General features: G+C 36.2%; 3 protein-coding genes across 7 annotated transcripts in view; 1 reads left to right on the forward strand and 2 right to left on the reverse strand.

Annotated features, from left to right (window-relative positions):
• The window catches only part of Tsp66E (Tetraspanin 66E), a 193,696-nt gene that overhangs the window by 68,353 nt on the left and 111,898 nt on the right, over positions 1 to 13,445 (forward strand). For all 4 annotated transcript variants that reach the window (XM_073985788.1, XM_073985785.1, XM_073985786.1 and 1 more), the window contains exon 3: positions 2,450 to 2,478. The gene's annotated coding sequence lies outside the window, so the exon portion shown is untranslated. The remainder of the gene's footprint in view (positions 1 to 2,449; positions 2,479 to 13,445) is intronic.
• On the reverse strand, positions 2,900 to 13,018 carry LOC141403414 (uncharacterized). Of its 2 annotated transcripts, none has more exons than XM_073985782.1 (2): positions 11,863 to 13,018; positions 2,900 to 4,741 (listed from the first exon to the last, which is right to left on the reverse strand). In XM_073985782.1, exon 2 carries the CDS (start codon positions 4,737 to 4,739, stop codon positions 3,783 to 3,785), a length of 957 nt encoding a protein of 318 aa, XP_073841883.1. In that variant the 5' UTR covers positions 4,740 to 4,741; positions 11,863 to 13,018; the 3' UTR covers positions 2,900 to 3,782. The 2 variants fall into 2 exon arrangements, with proteins under 2 accessions (XP_073841883.1, XP_073841885.1); XM_073985784.1 differs by having other exon boundaries at positions 11,818 to 13,018.
• On the reverse strand, positions 5,036 to 10,109 carry LOC141401894 (uncharacterized). The gene is made up of 2 exons (XM_073982447.1): positions 5,089 to 10,109; positions 5,036 to 5,039 (listed from the first exon to the last, which is right to left on the reverse strand). The coding sequence occupies exons 1-2, from the start codon at positions 10,107 to 10,109 to the stop codon at positions 5,036 to 5,038; spliced, it is 5,025 nt and encodes a 1,674-aa protein (XP_073838548.1).

Raw genomic sequence — 13,445 nt, forward strand, 5'->3', positions numbered from 1 at the left:
AATTTTATTTAAATTAAATTAACACTAAATTAAAATTAAAAAATATATTAATTTAAAATTAATACATTAAATTAATTAAAATTAAATTGTTATCAAATTAATTTAAAATTAAATTTAAATTAAACTACAATTAAAATTAAATTATCACTAAATCACAATTAAATTACATTTAAAATACATTGAAATTAATATTAAATTAAAATTAAAAAAGTAAATTATTTAAAATTAATAAATTAATATTAATTTAAATTTTTAAATTAAAAATAAATTAAAATTTAATAAAATTATATTAAAATTTAATATATTTCTAAATTAAATTTAAATAAAAATTCAATTAAAGTAAAATTAAATAGATGTTAAATTAAGTTAATTTTATTTAATTAATAAAAATTAAACTACAATTAAACAAAACTAAATAAATCTAAGTTAATTAAATTTAAATTAAACTAAAATTAAATTGTCACTAAATCACAACTAAATTACATTTAAATTAAAATTAAATTAATACTAAATTATAATTAAAAAAAAAATAATTAATTTAAAGTGATAAAATTAATTTAATTTTATTAATTAAAATAAATTAAATTTGAATAAAATTAAATTAAAATTTAATAGATTTCTAAATTAAATTTAAAATTAAATTAAAATTAGATTAAAATAATATTAAATTGATATTCAATTAAGTTAATTTAATTTAAAATATAATAAAAGCAAACTAAAATTAACTTTTTAATAAATCAAAATTAAATTACATTACATTAAATTAAATTAAAAAAGAAACAAATTAATCTAAAATTAATATTTATATAAAAGTTGTTAATTAAAAATAAAATAAAACTGAATAAAATTAAATATAAATTGAATGGATTTCTATTTAGTTCATGATGATCTTTACAGCCCATATTGTGGATTTTCACTTATAAATTTTAAGAGGAACTACCACAGCTATAACCGTTTAATTTTTAGTAAATTAAACACAGCGTTATACTGAATTCTTAATTACATTTTATGACAGACTTTCACATCATTAAATATAAAAATTAATTGAAATTTTAATGACACTTTAAGGGGTACTAACACATCATTATTCGTGGATTTAATATATTAAATTATTATTGACATTTTATAAGGAACTTTCTGAGGAACAAATGTGAATTTTAATAAAAACAAGTAAAAAAGTGTTAGTCGGCTTTGCCAAAAGATATATATCCTCAGCCAATGTGACAGATCGAATGTATTTAAGGTCTATTCAGAATTTTGTGGCCCTTATTGGACATTTGAACTTGCCGATAAAAACGTGGATTAGGAATTAACTGCACTAATACACAAATGTTGAACTTTTGTAGAGCAGGTACCCTTAGGGATTACCGATATTGGTCATTTTAGAAGTTAAAATAAATGTTGATAAAATATTAGGAGATCCAAAGTTTGGACCAAATTGGTTGCCCCATCCAAGTGATATCGTCCTAGCATTTTAGTGACATTTTTTAAACATTGGGGAGAAGTACCGACAGTTGGGGACCGGTATTATCCATGAAACTAAGTTTGGATATAATATGACGAAGACCAAATGTTGGACCAAATCGGTTGAATAGTTCGAGAGTTATCGTGCTCTCCGACCGCCACATATGGTGACATAGGGGTTTTTTACACCTTTCAGGCTGTTTTCTCAAAAAATATGGACTTGCCCCTGAAAAAAATGTTTACCGTCGTAATGGAGGTAGCGAATGCAAATCGCTTCAACAAAAACCAAAGTGATTCGAAGGCAGGTCATAAAGTGAACTTATCCGAAATTTTGTGTGAGAGGTACCAGAAGGAGTAGACAAATATAGTCCATATTCGAACCTGATCTATATCTGGTAGATATATTAGGATGTGCAAAGTATAGATTACATCGATCACTCCCTTCAAGAGTTATCGTTCGCAACATTTTGAAATTTTGTGGGGAAGGAGTGGACCGATATAGCCCATCTTCGAATTTAAACTATGTTTTGATAAAATATTGCGAAGACCAAATTTTGGACCGAATCGACAGATCCGTTCGAGAGTTATTTTGCGCTCCAACCACTACGCAAGGTGTTATAGGGGCTTTTTGCACTTTTCCGGTCATTTTCACAGGAAGTATGGACTTGCCCCTGATGAAACTTGTACCGTCGTATGGGGGGAAGTAAATACAAGTTGTTGTTGTTCTAGCCTAAAGGCTAGAAAGGGTATATAAATAAGTGTGGATTTTTAATGAAATTTTACGAAATGAAAAAAATTAGTAATTTTATTGAAATTGTATATTTAATTTTTTATTAAAATGTTCTCTCGAGAATTTTTTAATGAAATTTTAATAAATGTCTTTGCTTTAATATAACAATTTATTTAATAAATAAACATTTTTTTTGGTTTATTTTTCATTTTTCTAATATTTTTAATTTCATTTAATTTAATTCTCTCTTTTCAGATATTTTTGTATGCGACTTTGTAATAAAGGTAAGACCTTTTAACCCCTTGCATTAGGCTAATTCCTAGTATGTATTTAATAAAATTAAAACTAGGCCACATTCAATTGAAGTTGAATCATTTGAGTTTCTCTGAATTACGAAGCATCTGCTCAGTTAACAGAAATATTTAACTTTTAAATATGCATCTCTAATGTTAATAAATTTTGCAAAGAGCCCTCCCCCCCCAAATTAAATACTTTAACCTTTGGTTTACTTTAAAAAGCCATTTAATAATGTCATAAAATGTTGTGCTTAAAATTCGCTGCTTATATTAGTAGTGTTCAATTATGGCTTATGTGTGCGTAATGCGTGCCTGATGCCCTTATTGCCTCCCTTTATGCGATTGACTCTGTTTATTGGGATACACTTGCCTTTGGTTTTTTTTCCTTCGTTGCAATATCAAAACTCCGTTTTTATTTTCTTTTATGCAAATTCTCTTTGTGGTTTTTATTGTAGGCTTTTAAATTCACATTAGCTTTAAATGATTTTATCTCTAGGTTAGACTTTAGTATATGAGATGTTTTTACAGTTCACTTTTAGCACTTTTAGGTTATATATAGGAATTCAGGTTTTATATAGCACAATTTTCCAGGGTTTGATTTAGGTTAGGATTTTTAGAAAGAGCTTGATTTAGGTAAATTTTAGGCTTCTTCGGAATTTAATATTAGGCAAAAAATAACTAGGTTTAAGTAGCTCAATTCTTTAGATTTAGGTAGTATAATTTACTAGGCTTGAGGGTTTTAACTTATTTATTTTCTAGCAGGTAAGTTTTATTTTATTACACCAGGGTATGTTCTCTAATTCTTGTATAACTTTAGTTCACTAATTGTATTTTGTTTTGTAGTTTTTTGGGGATTTTATTGCTTGGTAGCTATGTTTGTATGCTTTTTGTGTGTTTGCTTTTAACAATTCTAGTTTAAGATCTTAACTTTTGGTTTTCGTTTGACTTATTTTGTATGTACTTGTATGTTTTTGTATGTTTCACTGCTTGGTTTGTGGGAGGTCTTTTCAGTCGCGCGCTACTTTTTACAATAAATGAAATGCAAAAAACTTCGATTAGCCAAAACCGGCTTTTCTACTGGAAATTTATGTTTTACAGAGTGGAATGACAGTTAGACGTAAGTATGTGTGCGTGAGAAAAGAACTCCAACACTCCACGGCTGCGCTTGTTACATCTTACCGCCGTTCCCTCGACAGTTCTTATGGCGCATTTACACTAATGGTTTAAAACAGTGAAGTGTTTACATTTATCCTAAACATTTCTGCCCCCACAACAGTGAAGTGTATCTTCCTTCAGTAAGGACTATTGATGGGTAGGTTGCGAATCGGGCCTGCCAATAAGTAACCGAGGGCCGTTTGAAATCCATACACAGCGCCTACACCGGAAAAAGTTTTTCCCTCCTGGACAATTGCCGAATAAACGTCAGCACCGAGTTCGAGTTCAATGGGGGTATTGGACCTCGGGTCTACATCAGCCAGGCTGCCCCCCGAAAAATCCTTTGTCGGGTCCTCGATAATGGGATCGCAGTACGGTCTATATGGCAACTCATCGGTGATCAAAGCGTACACCTTCAAGGCCCAGTTGGAGGCTTGATTTCTCGCCTTGATTTTGAAGGAGGTGAATCGATGGCCAAGAAATATGAAGGACCGTAAGCCCATCCTCTGAAACGATGAATACGAGATTCGAGACATCGAGGCCCCTTGTTGTATCAATGCCCGAACTATCGAAGGGGAGTCGGCTTCCTCTCCCACTACCTGTACCATGGCTGTAGGCACGAATACTAAATTCCACCTTAATACGGGGGATGGCGATGGCGGCTGCAAGGAATTATTCAGTTGTGGGGCCCCGTGTATGAGGGTGTGGTGCCGGTAATCACAATGTCTACACGTGTGGAGGGAGGGGCAGTCCGGGGCAAGATGGCTGCGTGCCAGGCAGTTGCGGCAGTAGCTCCGCCTTTCAATGGTCTCATATCTTTGATAGGGGCTGAGTTCAAGGAATCTTCGGCACGAATTTAAAGGGTGATCCTCCTGGCAAAGACCACATGCGCGCTGCCAAAAACTGGGCCTCTCCCTGTGCTCTTCTCCTTGAACCCGGTGCTGACTAGAACGGCTACGCTCCTCTGGTCTTCGCTCATGTCGTGAGGCTCGAGGTTGTTGGTGTCTAGGTTGACGAATTCGGTTGGCACTGGTGGGTCCGGCATCTTCTACTTCATACAAGCGGTAGTCTTGATTAGGCAAATAGGCAGCCATATCTGAAATGAAAAAATGAGATGCGAGTACAAACTTCTTTTTTGAATAGTGTCCGACTAGTCAATCGGAGAAGAGCTTAACAATTTTGGTTATAGGTCTGCTTAATATGCCACTAGAAGTACGTACGTCAACAACCCTGATATTGTCATCGCTACCTGGGTGAGTCTTTTCAATTCTCCCCATCCTCCATTCCTGAGGAGCCAACCTATCATCCTTAATGACCACTAAGTCGCCTTCTTTTAAATTGTCTGTCTCATACTTCCATTTGGTTCTTCTGTGAAGCTCATTGAGATACTCTACCTTCCAACGATTACAAAAAAATTGTGATATTATTTTTAATCGTTTCCACCGATTAACGAGGCTAATATCGGTGTCTGAAATATCAGGCTCAGCAGGAGCCAGAATGGAGGTGCCTATCAAGAAATGACCAGGGGTTAAGGGTGCAAAATCGTTGGGGTCGTCACTAGCGGGACTGAGGGGTCGAGAATTAAGACAGGCTTCAATCCGGGTAAGGATAGTGGTAAACTCTTCAAAGGTAAAGTTCATGTTTGGTATACTTTTCCTCAAATGCTGTTTAAATGACTTAACACCGGCCTCCCACAGGCCGCCCATATGAGGAGCTCCGGGCGGAATGAATTTCCAGCTAAGATTTTGATGAAAGTTATTCTGAACCGTGCTAGTTTGTAAATTCTTCATGAGAGCAATCCTGTCTCTTTTCAAAAGATCGGCGGCCCCCACGAAATTTGTGCCGTTATCAGAGTAGATGCACAACGGACAACCTCGCCTGCTAACAAACCTAGAGAACGCGGCAAGAAAAGCATATGTTGACAAATCGCTAGTAGGTTCTAAATGTATGGCTTTTGTTGCGAAGCAGACAAACAGGCAGACGTAGCCCTTTGTAATGAAGCAGGCCCGTCCCGAGTAACTTTTGATATTGAAGGGTCCCGCGAAATCTACTCCTGTATTCGTAAAGGGTCGTGATAAAAAGGTGCGTTCAGGTGGAAGTGAGGCCATGATTTGGGTCTGGGTTCGCTTTTTATGTATAATGCACACCTTGCAGTTGCGAATAGTCCTTTTCACTAAAGATTTGAGACCAAAACCCCAAAATTCTGACCTTATTACTTGCATCAACAGCTGATTTCCACCGTGTAACGTCGTTTTGTGAGCAAAATCGACAAGTAATTTGCTAAAGACCGCATCATGTGGTAAAATTATAGGATGGCGTTCGCTATCACTTAGCGCTGGTGACCGTGCCAACCTGCCGTTAGCTCGCATGATTCCCTTGGGGTCTATGTAAGGGTTTAGTGCCAAAAGTGGGCTTTTTGACGAAATCCGAGTCCTTTTCTCCAAGGCCTCGTACTCGTCCTCATAAAAGAACCTCTGGGTCATAATGATGCTAGCTCGTTTGCCGTCTTGAATTTCCTCGGCATTCAGCTCTTCGGATGAGACTCTAAGACGTTGTCGATTTACCCCGGTGTTCTTCCAAAACCGTAAGGCGTAGGCGTATGCTCTATAAACCCGGCTAAGAGACGATATACCAGCTAAAGGATCTTTTTTCTCGCCCTCAAGGAGTGTAAGCGCTTGTACCTTAACAGCTTTAACCTCTAAATTGGTCTCAGGTTGTATTTCCTTCGAAGGCCATCTTTCCTTAGGCCATTTGAGCCACTGAGGTCCATGCCACCAAAGTTCATGACTTTTCAAATCATTGGGAGCACAGCCCCGACTGGCAATGTCTGCTGGGTTGCTCTCCGAGTCAACATGTCTCCATCCTTCCTGACCAACATTCTCAGAAATTTCAGCAATACGGTTTCCCACGAAGGTACTCCAGTGACAAGCCGGCTTTTTTAACCAAGCCAAGACTATGGTAGAGTCTGTCCAAAACTGGGTCGAATAGTTTGAAATCTGAATATTCTTCATTAAGCTTGCGGCTAATTTTGACAGCAAAACCGCTCCACATAACTCTAGCCGCGGTATCGAAAGCTTTTTGATCGGTGCAACTCTTGTTTTTGCGGTCAGTAAGAATGTTGCAGTACTGAGATCAGGGTTTTCTATGCGAATATACAAGGCTGCCCCATATGCGCTTTCGGAGGCGTCGCAAAATCCATGTATTTCCACCGAACAACTAGGAGTGAAGTTTATCCATCTTGGAACCTTTAGGTGCTCAATGTCCTTGCTGTTTCTCACAAAGTTGTTCCAATTCATATGTGTTATGGGTTTTAATGGGTCGTCCCAGTCGATTTTATCAAGCCAAATTTGCTGCATTATCAACTTGGAGACGACTATAACAGGCGCTAGCCATCCACACGGGTCAAAGAGCTTAGCAATCGTAGAAAGCACTTCTCTTTTGGTGTATGTATTCCTATTCTCCATATCGGGGGGTGTAAAAGAAAAGAAGTCGCCTGAAATGTTCCACCTGATTCCCAGAGTCTTCGTAGACGCATCTTCAGAGATATCCAACCAATTGAGCGGTAATAAATTATCTTGTGGAATATCCTTTATGATTGTATGATGGTTTGATGCCCATTTCATAAGTCTAAACCCGGCAGACTCTAGGGCTGAAACTAACTCTTTTCTTGCGGTAATGGTTTCTTCTATGGAGTGTCCTCCAGCAAGAACATCATCTACATAGAGATTTTCCAAAATAATGCTCGCTGCTCTCGGATACAATTCTTTCACATCCTCAGCTAACTGAATAAGAGTCCTTAAAGCCAAGAACGGCGCGCAATTGACTCCAAATGTCACAGTTAATAACTCATAATCTTCAACTGGGTCTGTTGGCGCTTTCCTGAATAAAATTCGTTGGTACTTCGTGAGATTTGGGTCCAAAAATATTTGCCTGTACATCTTTGTGATGTCAGCGTTGAATGCGTACTTGAAGAATCTCCATTTTAGAATTTGTAGTACTAAGTCTTGTTGCAAAATGGGTCCCGGAAACAATATGTCGTTAAGACTTGTTTTGTTTGAGCTGGGGCATGACGCGTTGAATACAACTCTTAATTTCGTAGTGAGTCGATCGGGTTTTATGACGGCATGATGGGGCAAGTAATAATTTGGTACCTTGTCAACTTCCTCCGGACCAATTTTCCTCATGTGCCCAAGTTCCAGATACTCTAGAATCGACTTGTCGTATTCTTCCTTAATTTCTGGGGTTTTCATTAATTTTCTCTCCATTCTGTAGAACTGAGCCAATGCAATATTTCTCGAATTTCCCAATTCTTCGCATTGTTTGAATGGGAGAGTCACTACATATCTTCCTTCCTCATTTCGTCTTGTCGTCTCCATATAATTCCTCTCGCAGTATTGGTCTTCATCTGACCTTAAAACTTTTTTAGGGGTCTCTTCCACCTCCCAAAAGCGTGTAAGAATTTTTTCAATCGAGGTAGTATTATGTAGCGATATTTGTTTGTGTTGATTAGTATTTCCAGGAATGGGTCCTCCAACGATCCATCCAAATTTTGTTTTTTGAGTCAAAATTGATCCATACGTTTGCATTGGAGTTTCCGTTGTGAAGATTAAAGGCCCGATATCCATTCCAATTAGTAAATCGATGGGTTGACTAATATAAAATTTCGGATCAGCTAGTTCCAGTGATGTTACCTCTCTAAGTTTTGTTTTATCTAAGTTCTGCGATGGTAGTTTTGATGGCAGGGTCCTTAAAACTGGAGCCCACACTTCCAGTTTGAAGCTAGGGTCGAATCTTGATCGCATTGTAAATAAGCAAGATTTTGTTGATGTCTCCGATACGAACTGACTTAAGCCAGTTACATGAACCAGGTTACTTCTTGTTGGTAATTTCAAAAGGTTCTTCAGCTTTTCGGAAATGAATGTAGATTGTGATCCAGAATCTATCAGAGCTCTGGCATCATAAAGTTGTCCTTTAGTTTCGATTTGTACAATTGCAGTGAATAATAAGGTTCCTCCAGCTTGTTTTTCTCCAATGTTTTTATCCTGAAGGGTCATAGTTGTGACTGTTGTCGGTTCTAGGTTTGTTGTGGACTGTATCTGAGTTGATTGAGCGGAAGCACTTGTGCTAGGTTGGTCTTCCACTCGAGCTAGGTATGAGTTTGTATTGTGGGTTTCCGTTCCCTTGTGTAGCAAAGTATGATGTCTCATTGTACAATTTCGGCAACCAAAACGACTCTTGCAATCTTTTACTCCATGTTTTGACGAAAGGCAGTTGTAACATAAGTGTGTAGTTTTTACGATGTGTATCCTGTCGTTGATACTCTTCTTCAAAAACTCCATACAATCTCTGATGAAATGGTTCGAATGGCAAAGTTGGCAAGTTTGAGAAATTTGTGGTTTGTTTTGTTGAGGTTGGCTTGAATCGGGTCTTCCTCCAAATTTATTTGTGGGTTTGGTAACATTTGTTTGAAATGTGTTCAAAAATCTAGGTTTATTATAGTTGGTGGTTTGTTTCTGTTGAGTGACTTTCGACGTTGAAGGTTTTATGTTTCCCACGGATTCCATTGTCTTGAACTTCGTTGTTAAAAATGAATCGAATTGATCCCATTTTGGCAGATTTTTACAATCGCTGAGCGAATTTTCAAATTCCTCCAAGAAACTTCTAGGTAATTTTGTTGAACATAAGTATATTAGCAACGGGTCCCATCCTTTGACATCAACTTCGAGTACCTCAAGGGTCTGTAGACAACTGTTCACAGTGCGCTGTAACTTTTGTATCGTTTGGCTTGAATCTGCAGAAACGCCAGGCAGATTAAAAAGAATCTTAACTTGTTCGTTGACCTGCATCCTTTTGTTCTCGTATCTATCCGTTAAGTTTCTCCAGGCTAACTCGAAGCCATCATTTGTCAATGGGACGTGGCTGATGATCTCTCGTGCTTCCCCAGCAGTCTTTTTTGTTAAGTGAAATAACCTTTCAACGTTGCTCAAATTGGTGCCTTTTATATATATTGCCGTAAAAAGATCTCGAAAGGTTGGCCATTCGCTGTATCCTCCTCTGAATGTATCTGTGTCACACGGTGGCAGACGCGATACTGATGTGGTCTTTTCTTCCTTTCCTTGCTGCGGAGCTTGCGATTCCCTCTTCATTTTCTCTAGAGTCTGATAATCTACAACCTTCTGAATTTTGATATTAATTGCGCTCAGCGCCTTTTTATATTCTTTCATGATTTCCAAATAATTCTTCCTTAGCTTGTCCTGGTCTATAGGTTTTTCTCCTTCTTCTGGAATACGACTTCTACATTCGAGATATGACTGCTTGACTTTTTCCCACGCTGAATCGAATCCGGCACGCGTTGATTCCAAGGTTTCCAAAGTGTCTTCTGGGTCTGTCAGTGAGAATATTGAAATGTAATCCATAAGATCGTTGGCGCAGTTAGCGAATTTGTCGCGCAGAATCTTATCCATCTTGTAGCTGGGCGTTTAACTTTACGATAATTTTGCTCAAGTCAAAATAAGAAAGAAGCCCGCCGAGTAGGACTCACTTTATAGAGGATTTTTTAAACTTTTTTTCAAATTTTGGTAATCAAAATTGAAGTAAGTTTGCCTTTAAATATTCTCATCAACGAAAACAGAAGCTAAATTGAAATTTTCTAAGCCAAGCGAATGAGAAACAGTAAAAACTTGCTTGAAAATCCAAGGCGAGTAAAAATTCCTTCCCAATTCCCGAGAAAAACTTTGTAACACAGGAGATCACAAGATTTGAGGAGTCAAATTTAGAATTATTCTTTTGTCCAAATGGCAGAAATGAGATATGAGACAAACGGGCTTCGATCAGAAAGAATTTTTTATGTCGACGCAGAAAACAAGACGACAAAAACCGGAATATATACAGCTATGAAATTTTTGAAAAGTCCAATAAAGCAAAGAATGTCCTTTTGTTGACACGTTTGTTCAGCCGCACGAGATTATGTTGAAGAAAAAAAACTTTTTCCACAAAATTCCCAAACAATTAGCCTCGAATTAGAGTTATATTGAATTTGTGTGCTGGGTTATCCTCCAAAGTCTCTAAGGAGAATAAATTTTTCCAAGTTTTACGGGTCAAATTAACAACAAATCGTTATAAAATCTCTTAGTGTCCTGTTTTAGGAGGATTTTATCGATTTATGTTGACGAAAGGTTTCTTACAAGAACGCCCTTTTACGAGTTAGTTCGGGGAACTCCACAAAAATCCGTATCAAAGATGAATGTCACAAAGGTTTGTAAAAATTTCCACAAAATTTTCCCACCCAAAAGTCAAAGTTGTTTGGCAACCAAAGGTTCCCATGCACGAAACAAGATTTTACCAGCAAAATATTCCGATTTAATTACCAGAATTATTTTGGGTCACAGACAGGTTTAAATTTTGCAAAATTGTTATATATATGTAAGAAAAATGATAAAAAATATATAAAATAAGTGGCTAAAAAATTTGGTATTAAATCTGTCTGTCCAACAGACTTGTTTGATTGCAGTAATAGCTTGGATTGAGCTTCAAATTCTGTAAGTTTTTCCTTATTTTTCGTCTGTGCACCAGACGCGGATTTTTTTCTCAAATTGTTCAAAAAGTTCATTAACAATTGGAATAAGTGTGATGGCTTTGAATGTCTGTCCACCAGACGGTATCTATATACTTCGTTATGTATTTCTTGTTATGTAAAATATGATGACGCTCTTTTTCCAAGAATTTCCAAAGAATTTATGTATTTTTGTAGCAATATGGCGATTATGTGGTTATTCGACGGTATTTTTCCAAAAAAACTTTCCAAAACATATAAGTTTTCATTTCAATATGGCGTATTTGAACTCCGCGTTCAGTTCATTCCAGTGCAATTCCCAATTATCTTATGTACTTTTGACAAGATTATATACGAAATTTTTGGCATGTATGTATGTATGTACTTGTGTTTCAACAAAATTAGTGTCAGTTATATGTGAGTAATCTTTGGGTCAACTATTAGGGGTTTTTTTTTTCCTATGGCGTCTTGTGGCAGAAAAGCAGATCTTAAAAAGGTCAGGGGGAGTTTTGGAATATAGGGTTCTTGAAGATATGGGCTCTGGGCAAATATTGAGAATTTGCCAGCTCCCGATACTCTCCTTTGTGTCGGACTAATAAGAAATTTCACCAAGTACTCACTTTGTATGCTGGGCTCGAAGGACCAAAATGTTTATTGGGATACACTTGCCTTTGGTTTTAGGGGTATGGGTTTGTGTATGTTTCCTGTTGTCCGTCCGGCTTGCACGGCTGCTTGTTCTTCCTCCTGTAATGGCTTGTGTTCTCTTCCTTGTCCGTCCGACTATCTGGCGTATTCGCTCACTGTGTTGAGTTTTGTATGTAAATGTCTTTGTAGCACTATATTTTTTGTAATTTCCGTGACCTCTTTTCCCACTTTTCTGTAGTTTGATGTTTACTAATTTTGTTTGTTATCTATTGATTTGTATTTTTATCACAATTGGTTTGTTGGGTAGATTTTAGTTACTTTTTTGTTGTGTAATAAATGTTATTTGTTTTTGCCGATCTTGTATATAACTACTCACGGTGTTCTTGTTGTTTTGTTTAAATCACGCTTTTCGTCACCTTTATGCTTGTTTATTTTTTTGTTTTTAGTTATTTAAAAAACGACACTTTTTTCTATCCGGCTCGAAGGACCAAAATGTTTATTGGGATACACTTGCCTTTGGTTTTTTTTCCTTCGTTGCAATATCAAAACTCCGTTTTTATTTTCTTTTATGCAAATTCTCTTTGTGGTTTTTATTGTAGGCTTTTAAATTCACATTAGCTTTAAATGATTTTATCTCTAGGTTAGACTTTAGTATATGAGATGTTTTTACAGTTCACTTTTAGCACTTTTAGGTTATATATAGGAATTCAGGTTTTATATAGCACAATTTTCCAGGGTTTGATTTAGGTTAGGATTTTTAGAAAGAGCTTGATTTAGGTAAATTTTAGGCTTCTTCGGAATTTAATATTAGGCAAAAAATAACTAGGTTTAAGTAGCTCAATTCTTTAGATTTAGGTAGTATAATTTACTAGGCTTGAGGGTTTTAACTTATTTATTTTCTAGCAGGTAAGTTTTATTTTATTACACCAGGGTATGTTCTCTAATTCTTGTATAACTTTAGTTCACTAATTGTATTTTGTTTTGTAGTTTTTTGGGGATTTTATTGCTTGGTAGCTATGTTTGTATGCTTTTTGTGTGTTTGCTTTTAACAATTCTAGTTTAAGATCTTAACTTTTGGTTTTCGTTTGACTTATTTTGTATGTACTTGTATGTTTTTGTATGTTTCACTGCTTGGTTTGTGGGAGGTCTTTTCAGTCGCGCGCTACTTTTTACAATAAATGAAATGCAAAAAACTTCGATTAGCCAAAACCGGCTTTTCTACTGGAAATTTATGTTTTACAGAGTGGAATGACAGTTAGACGTAAGTATGTGTGCGTGAGAAAAGAACTCCAACACTCCACGGCTGCGCTTGTTACATCTTACCGCCGTTCCCTCGACAGTTCTTATGGCGCATTTACACTAATGGTTTAAAACAGTGAAGTGTTTACATTTATCCTAAACAGACTCTTAATCCACATAGAAAAGCATTGTCTAGTAAATTGCATTCATTAGCGTTGCATTTATTGTCATTGCTATTGCAAGGAAAAATGACATACTAAACGTCATGAATGAATGAATGAATCGTGAATAGATGCGGTTATGTAAATTTTCCATTCACAAAATTATTTGCAAAATTAACATGAATTATAATTGTTGTTGATTT

The sequence above is a fragment of the Musca autumnalis genome, unplaced genomic scaffold (assembly GCF_047663935.1).
Source record: "Musca autumnalis isolate F117 unplaced genomic scaffold, ASM4766393v1 scaffold_4, whole genome shotgun sequence".
NCBI classification, from domain to species: domain Eukaryota; kingdom Metazoa; phylum Arthropoda; class Insecta; order Diptera; family Muscidae; genus Musca; species Musca autumnalis.

Bases quoted from the DNA above. Each gene is read 5' to 3' on its own strand.
- LOC141401894 (XM_073982447.1), bottom strand. From the start codon at position 10,109: ATGGATAAGATTCTGCGCGACAAATTCGCTAACTGCGCCAACGATCTT.
- LOC141403414 (XM_073985782.1), bottom strand. From the start codon at position 4,739: ATGGCTGCCTATTTGCCTAATCAAGACTACCGCTTGTATGAAGTAGAA.